This window comes from Mastigoproctus giganteus, chromosome 11 (assembly GCF_048544385.1).
Source record: "Mastigoproctus giganteus isolate SK-2022 chromosome 11, ASM4854438v1, whole genome shotgun sequence".
NCBI lineage: Eukaryota > Metazoa > Arthropoda > Arachnida > Uropygi > Thelyphonidae > Mastigoproctus > Mastigoproctus giganteus.
The window spans coordinates 89131654-89140074 of record NC_143585.1 but is presented as its reverse complement, the minus strand read 5'-3'; the positions used below and the strand labels follow the sequence as shown (position 1 = coordinate 89140074).

General features: G+C 39.1%; 1 protein-coding gene across 1 annotated transcript; it reads right to left on the bottom strand.

Moving 5' to 3' along the window:
* Positions 1-301: 301 nt before the first annotated feature.
* LOC150078239 (NFX1-type zinc finger-containing protein 1-like) lies at positions 302-5773 on the bottom strand. Its single transcript, XM_090384503.1, has one exon. It carries the CDS (start codon positions 5771-5773, stop codon positions 302-304), a length of 5472 nt encoding a protein of 1823 aa, XP_090240629.1.
* Between the last annotated feature and the right edge of the window lie 2648 nt (positions 5774-8421).

The window sequence follows — 8421 nt, the reverse complement described above, 5'->3', positions numbered from 1 at the left end:
ATTTATAGACTTTATATTAACACACAAAATTCGAAATTGTTCAAAAAATTGTGTACTTTCTGAAATTCAAGGTGGAAATTAATAAATTCTAACTATAAAATGAACAATACTAATTACTAATAGCTCCATTGGCTAATTAAACATCCAATTTAACATATGCGATTTTATTCTTGCAGTAATTGATTTTAGTAAAAATATTATAGAAAGTTTGAAGGCTGGCAGGGAACACAATTATAAACTCACTTCTCCCTTTGCCTTTTGGGAAATAAACACGTCTTTCACACCGATTAACTCATTAATATCAAGTTGTTGTGTGATTGTTCATCGCGTTGATCTTTCCTTTCACTAGTTTCTCCATTTGGGCGGTAAATGGTTCGCTCGACAATAATAAGTCCATGGTTGCGGAATACTCATCTGAGTGAGGTCCAGATTTGAATAAATGTTCCTTTTTAAGAAGAGAATACATTATATTAAGTTTTGCAACTTGACGACCACAATCCTCATACTGCTGGGAAGTAGCTGTGGTTAAATGTTGTCCAATCCAGTTTATTACATTCGCTGTCATGGCTTTTGCTTTAGTAACCGAGTCCGAATAGTGATCAGGATTCGAGTACAGGTACAAAAGCGATGTGAGGAAAGGGAGCATGTCTTTCAATCGATCTAAGCAGTCAGGACCGGTGACTGTTTGAAAAATATGCTTCAGTTTATCGATAACATCAGGAAAATGAAATTCGTATATATCTTGACTAACTATTGTTTTTACCATATCACGCATCGGTTGCAAACTGTTTGTATTTGAAAGAAGCTGCACTCTTCTTTTCAAAAATGATTTGATATGATTTCCGAATCTTCTGTTGTGAGAAATAATGGTGTTGCATTCTGGACACGTTGGAATCATGAATTCTCTTTTTTCTAGGGAATTCCTTAATGTCTCCACAGAAATCGCGTGAGAACAATCTTCAAGGAGAACGTAACGTTCATCATGAACTGCTTCTGATTCCTTTATTGTCACACAACAATCCTGGCACGAAGAAATGCAAGGTTCTCCGCAGTAACCTCTGCATGGATGTCCACATGGGAGAAGCTGAGGGCAAGGTTCATCGCACGGTGGTCTTATGCATGGTTCCCAGCACTGCAAAGAACACTGGTGGTGCTCACATATCCAACCACATGGCTTTCGGCATTTGCAACATTCTTCACTGCAGAAATTTACGCATCTGGAATGTTCACATCGATAGAAGCAACGTTCTTTACAGACACCGCATGGCGATCCACAAGCTTGTTTGCACAGATGACCGCAGGGCAGCTTTCTATTGCATTTCTCTTTACATGTAGGATGGATCTGGAGGGATAAACAGTTACCACATTCTCCGAAACATGAATGACCACAATGTAGTTTAGCTGAGCATTTGCTCTTACAAAAATTAACTAGATCATCTGTAGATTGCCCACATATTGTTTCCATTTCATGTCCACAGGGAAGCGTACTGATTAATGTAGTCGAACAAGACACGCTAAAGGGATCGAAGTTTTCAGTCAAGATGATTGTGTGGCCACATGGAAGCGAATGTTCTTTATTAGTTTCATATGATGGTGCGTCTTTACTGGTGATATTCTCATTAAACGTGAATTCATCGTATTTGGGAGGTTTTTGGGTTTTAAAGTCTTCGATATCTGTAATTTCTTGTTCAGAGTTTTCTCTTGACATGTCAGATTGCCATTCATTTTTTTCCGACCATCCTTTGTCATAAAGTGTTACCTCCTCTTCGTTTAGTTTCCAATCAAATCCTTGTCCATTGATTTTTTTCTCTGAGGTGCGAGCATTTGTTCGATCGCTTGAGATAAAGTTATTATTATCAGTCCATTCACTGAAATGAGAGTCACCATTTTGAGATGATCCGATACCGAATCCACTTGAGTCCCATTCACTTTTAGCAACATTGACCTTTCGACAAGTAGTTATTGTAGCCTCGGTGTCATCAAGCCAACCTTCGGAATTGATGTATTTATTCTTGCCAGACTGTTGGCCGAATCCAGTTGAATTAGAACTAGTTGGTTTGGTTTCAGCTGCTTTAGACACGTCTGAAGAATAAGTGTCCCACGATTGGAGTGTTTCGGAATTATCTTTTAATGTATTGCACGTATTGCATTCATGATGTGTCGGATAATGACACGGTTTTTGACATGGGTGATCACAAGAAAGAGCATGATTGCATAATTTCTCGCAATTCCTAAACAAGGAGCTTGTGTCAGACACGGAGACCTTTTTGTTGCTATCCGGGTGGACCTGACAACTCAACTCCAGTTCATATCCCAGCATATCCTTATCTCTGAGTTTCTTGACTATTGACTCCCAGAATTTATCTTGTTCGGCATACATTAGGAAATTTCCAACGCAATATAAACCTCTTTTAGCACGAGACACAGCAACACAGATGCGATTGATCGTCTTCAAAAATCCCATTTTCACATCATCATTGCTGCGAACAAATGAAACGAGAATTATTTCGTTTTCATTTCCTTGATAGCCATCCACAGTGGTCACTAAGACATCCTGTACGTATGGGTCTTTCATCATGTTCTTGATGGCCATCTGTTGACCAATGTAAGGAGTTAGTATTGTTATTTCAGAAGATAGGTGCCCTTGACGACAAAGATATCTGCAAAATTCCGTTATAAACATTGCTTCTTGATTATTAACGTGACTGAACTGACTATTTTCTTCTTGCTTTTCGTGGCAGAGAAAGAAAACGTTGCTCTTGACACCTTTTATATCGTTGTAAACTCTCACTTCACTGCTATGGTCTAAAGTAGGATAAACATCTGGCACTAATAGTTCTGCTATGCACGGTCTCATGCGATGTTGAACGTTGAGCCTGACTGCTGGTATATTGTTATTCATAAGTCTCTCAAAAAGCGATATATCGAGGTTAAATTTTGTAGCCAATTCAAAGTCAGCAGGATTCGGTCTCAATTGTTTGTGGTCTCCAATGAGTACCACGTGTTCAATGCTTGAAGTTAAGCAGGCAGTAATGTGAGCTTCTAAAACCTGAGCGGCTTCTTCGACTATTAAGATTTTCGGGTTCAGCATTTCAATCTGATCTCTATATTTGGATGCTCCAGTAGTAGTCATCCCAATTATGTCAGCTGCTTTCAGAAACTCTAGGTCGCATTTCGATCTATTTTCTTCAAAAGTTTTTGACAGTAAATCGTATTCTGTCTGGTTCTTTTCCAGTTCTTCTCTGCAGGTAGTGAATCTAGCTTCCACCCAGGAACTAAACAGTTTCCAGCGATCACTAAGCGACAACTCCCACATATTTGATTCTTCATCTATTTCCCAACAATCCGCAGATTCTTCTGGAGAAAAGCAGTACTTAAATATAAGGTTACTGATTTCTTCCTGAATGTGCTGATGTTCGCTTTGTTGGCCTTCTGTTTCATTCAATTCCAAATATTTCTGCACGCTTTCAATAATAGGATTTTCATGTATATCATCCGTATACGCAGCAATCCGATCTTGGGTCAAACACAGCCAATCTTCCAACGATTCCGTTACTTTGGAAGAATATTTCCCTCTTTGTATTGATATCAAATGATGCTTTGGAATGATGTCTTCTATCTCTGTATGAGCCAAGGGATTATTTTTAAAAATTTGTAGCTCTTTCTTTAACTTCTTAAGGTAAAATAAAACTTTTTTCATCGCTGTTCTTGATTTTGATAATTCCATCTTCGGTAAGGATTCTGTTGATAACTTTCTTGCAATGTCTAGTGATTGCAGCACGAGCTTATTTTCTTTAAACCCTGGAGAAGACTTGTTGATCACCCCATTCGACAAATTAGCAAGAGTGTGTGGTAAAATTGCTGAACTCTTCGATCCTCCTCCTAATCTTATTATTCGATGAGTGAAAGCAAGGATGCCCTCTAAGAATTGGTCAAGGGCTTGATTTGTGTAACATACTATAATAATTGGTGTTGCTCGTTTAAGTAAATTGTTTATTAAAGTACTAACAATTTTCAAGCCAATATATGTCTTTCCTGTTCCGGGTGGTCCCTGAATTAAAGTTATATTTTTAGTTAAAGCCAAACGATATGCTTCGTATTGATAGCTGTCCATATGTAGATCTTCTGCAGAAGGCCAATCAGCTAATTTCAACACATTAAACCTGAATGTTTTGTTACTGGAGATTTGCTTTTTTGTTTCACCTTCCCATGGGTTTACAATCTGTGTACTCTTCTCTGGGTCAGCTGTAATAGCGTACGTCAAGGAATCGGTGATGTACTTAGGATGAGAAGGTTCTTCAAGAAAAGTGATGATAACGTCGCATAAGGGGAAATTATCTTTATGAAAACTTTTCAGATTTTTTAAAACGTGGCTATAAGCTTCATAGTAAATGTCAGTATGTATTAACGTGTAAGGAACCCCCATCTGTGGAATTACATCTTCAGCGATGCTGTTTTGATGGGTATGTTTGACTGTTACAAAAAGAACACACTTATTCTTCAATCCTTCGTTACGGAATTGCACCACCGCTACTAAACTCGTCTCAAAATCATCTGAACTCAAACATACGAGATATCCATTACTCAAGGATTTTGAGTCTTTCCATCCAGGATAGGAGGTCATATCTACTTCAAAAACATAAACTGGAAAATCCTTATCATGTTGTGTTTCGATTAACATCGCGTTATGGAAAACCACTGAGCACCGTTCCACAAGTCCATCATATGAATAGTTTTTATGATATTCTTCTATCTTACTTCGGCATGGACGAATCATATCTTCCCTAAGTAAACTGAATTGGATCGAAAGATACTGTTCTATGCTATCGAATGCTCTATCCACAATATTAGGCAACAGATCAGGACCATGGATTCGGTGCATATCGTCACTTGTCGGAAATATTGTTACGTCCCGAAACTTTCCACCGTAAGGATATTTTCTCACCGCTTCGTCGGAGCTATGCTTTAAGTCAGCTAAAAACATTTCGATCCTGTGAGAAATTTCTTTTCCTTTTTCGCTCTTGAATTTGTCCATTATCTTCTTCGCTTCGTCCGTAATTCTTGTTGATAAGGCCAATGATGATGGAACTAAGGCCTTCAGCTTTTCTAATAAGGTCAGTAAATTATCAATTACTTCAGGAATGCTACTGTCATTGTTATTGTCAGCTGAAGTAAGGAAATTCGAGATTATTTTATTGAGAAATCGAGACGTGGCTACTCTTTCGAGTAAACCCAATATCTCTTCTGAGTATTCTGAAGAAACCGATTTGACTATAAGACGTAAAACCATTCTCACTTGGTTGTTTGGCAGGTCTTCCTTATCTAGCAAAGTAGCATATTTGCTTCCGTTGGTAAATGTAATCCCAATAACAAAATCTTCTTCTCTCAAAAGAGCAACAATTTCTTCCGATGTTATATCTTCGCTATTCAAGGTTCTGCAGTTTTTCACATGGAAACTCGAATTTTCTGCATGTCTAACTGACTGAGTTTCGTTGTATTTACAGGAATAATTATTTCTTTTATTATGTTGGCCGGTATTTGATGTTTGAACTTGTGCATTTTCCCATTCGTTGCCATTCAATGAGTTGTCTGGTTTATCACTAGGGAAATCCTCTTCATCTGAACTGATCCAGCTATTACTTTGTGACCAGTAAGACGCTTTCGTATCCCAACCTTGCGTCTGTTCCGTATCTGGGTTGTCATTCGCATTTTTACTCTCAAATTTGATAACATCTGTACCGTTGTAAGCACGAAATTCTGAACATTTAGACATGTTTTTTTTTTTGTTTTGCAATTTTCTTTGTGCTTTTAATATTTCTTTACTACACGTACTGAAGTTCTATCACATCAGTTCCCTTTTTTCTTTTTCTGAAAGAAAAAGAAAGAATTAACAAAAAATACTGAAGTCATATCCGCTATAAGTGAAACAAAATATGAAAAATGTCTTACCTATCAAATATCATTTAGCATACACTGTCCAGTCAAAACGTTATGACTATCCACCGTGTTTTAGCAACCGGTTGATTTTACCCGACTTGGGGCACACCTATAGCAGTGAGAATGGGTAAATATGATATTGCATATTAGTAGCATGCGGTCAATACGAAGTACTTGATCGATATGAGCAAGGGACATGATCTGACAGACCGCCAGTTGCACAGCAGCAGTATTATGGAAATTGCGAATCTTGTGGGCTGCTCGCGGAATGCTATAGTTAAGATGATCCAAGAGTGGACAGAGCAGCAGTTGCCGGGCTTATAGCGGACACCCACGCCTCATCAATAGACATTATGAACATAGGCTGTCCCGCCTTGTGCGAGCCGAAAGACAAAAAAACGAAACGACGAAACTGGTGATCATGGACTTTGTTCGCGCAGGTAGCATAGTGATTATAATTACCGTCTTTCCCACATCGGATGAAAATGGCCATGATCGAATCCCGTTAATAGCATGTCAGAAACTTTTATGGGGGAGGGGTTTACTCCATGGTCGAGTTATTCGGTCTGTGGCTTGGACAGCAAGGATCTTCCCTGAAAACTGTAGGTTTTTTTTTATCCATCAAAACAGGCAACTCAACCAATAAAACACACGAAATTTGTGGACAATTACAGATGGACAGATGAGTTTGCTCTCGGTGGCTCTAATTTGACCTTTTTTTTTTACCACGGACTTTAACCAGTGGACGAACAGCGGTGTTCCCAAGACCATGATTCAACGAGCCCTCATCCGTATGGGCCCGCAGAGTACGCACCCAGTCACGGTATCCATGCATACGGCCATCCATCGCCAACAACGCATAAAGTTTGCAGCTGCACGGCTTCATTGGACAACTGGAAAAAAAAGTTGCCTTTTCCGATGAATAAAGTATGGAGGGTACAGCGATAAACTGCGGAGAGCAATCACTCTGATGTCGTGGTTCAACAGAAAAACGGGCAGTGTTTTAGTATGGGGATATTTTCTTGGAAATTTCTTGTAGCTCTTTTACCCGTATATAGCACTCTGAATGCTATACACTACCTATCCATTGCGGCTGATCAGGTACACCCCTTCATGGTGACTGTCTTCCTGGATGGCACAGGCGTTCCAGCAAGATAATGCGATCTGCCTTGTATTGTTTCAGAGGATTAGCCGAACATGAAAGTGACTTCCAATTGCTATATTGGCTTCTGAATTCGCCGGATATGAATCCCAAAGAATATCTTTGGATTTACTTAGTTCGACAGATCCAGCGTTTGGATTCTCCACCAAGGACTACTACAGATCTATGGGAGAAAATTCTCAAGACACAGAACAACATTCCTCCAGAAACGTTCAGATGCCTTGTAGAGTCCATGCGTTGCCGTGTGGCGGGCGGGTACTGGTGGCAAGGGAGGACATGTCCACTTTGAATTAGGTTGTCAAAATGTTTTGAGTGGACAGTATATATTATGCAATGCAGTTTTGGATAACTTTAAAACGTGTTATATATTTGTGTGTAAAATGTGATAAAGTCAAGAGACTAATGTATCTAGTGGCTGCGCTTTCCTCTGTCCCGAAGAATTGTATACATTAAGAATTGAAGCGCTTTACATCAATGGAACTACCCCCACCGAGTACACTACTGGAAGAGAAAATTGCTCGCTCTCTCTCTCTCTCTCTCTCTCTCTCTCTCTCTCTCTTGTTTAGAAACAAAACTGTACCCAGATTTGGAGTCTGGCTAATATCTATCCTTTAGTAGTTTATGTACACCGTGTTTTTAAAAAAAATTGATCTGTGTTTTCAATAAGCAGAAGTGAAGGATCCATAGAACAATAAATATAACCATTTAAAAAATTTAAAAAAAATTAGATTCAGTGTCTACCCTGAATGGTACTTTGCATGTAGTATTATCATTTAGCATTAGTAGAGGCATATGATGCAAGAAAGCAAGCTTATGCAGCATAGCCAAAAAAAAAAAAAAAAAAACACTCCCATTTCACCCCTCCGTTGGTTCGAAATACCTGTCCAGCTGAGCCTTAAATTTATTTAGGCTATCAATTCCACAACAAAGGATGGAAGTCTGTTCCACCAACCAACAACCCACTGGCTAAAGGCAAACTTCAGCACATTTATCCTACATCTGTCTTTCCTCAATTGGAATTTATGCCCTCTCAGGTGATTATTCTGAGCAAGAGGAAGAATCCCATCAGCATTGAGCATGCTCAAACCATTCAAGGCTTTATACATCTCTATCAGATCACCTCGCCGGTGCCTAGTCTCCAGACACTGTAATTTACAAAACTTAAGCCTTTCTTCGTAAGAGCAACCCTTTGTTCCATTCACTAATCTTGTTGCCCTTCTCTGTACTCGTTCCAGCAGCTCTACATCCTTCTTAACATGAGGCCTCCAGACCTGTGTACAGTACTCAAGGTGTGGCCTGACCATTGCCTTATACAAGAGGAT

What these genes read in the sequence shown, in the direction of transcription:
- LOC150078239 (XM_090384503.1), bottom strand. Translation starts at nt 5,773, where the DNA reads ATGTCTAAATGTTCAGAATTTCGTGCTTACAACGGTACAGATGTTATC.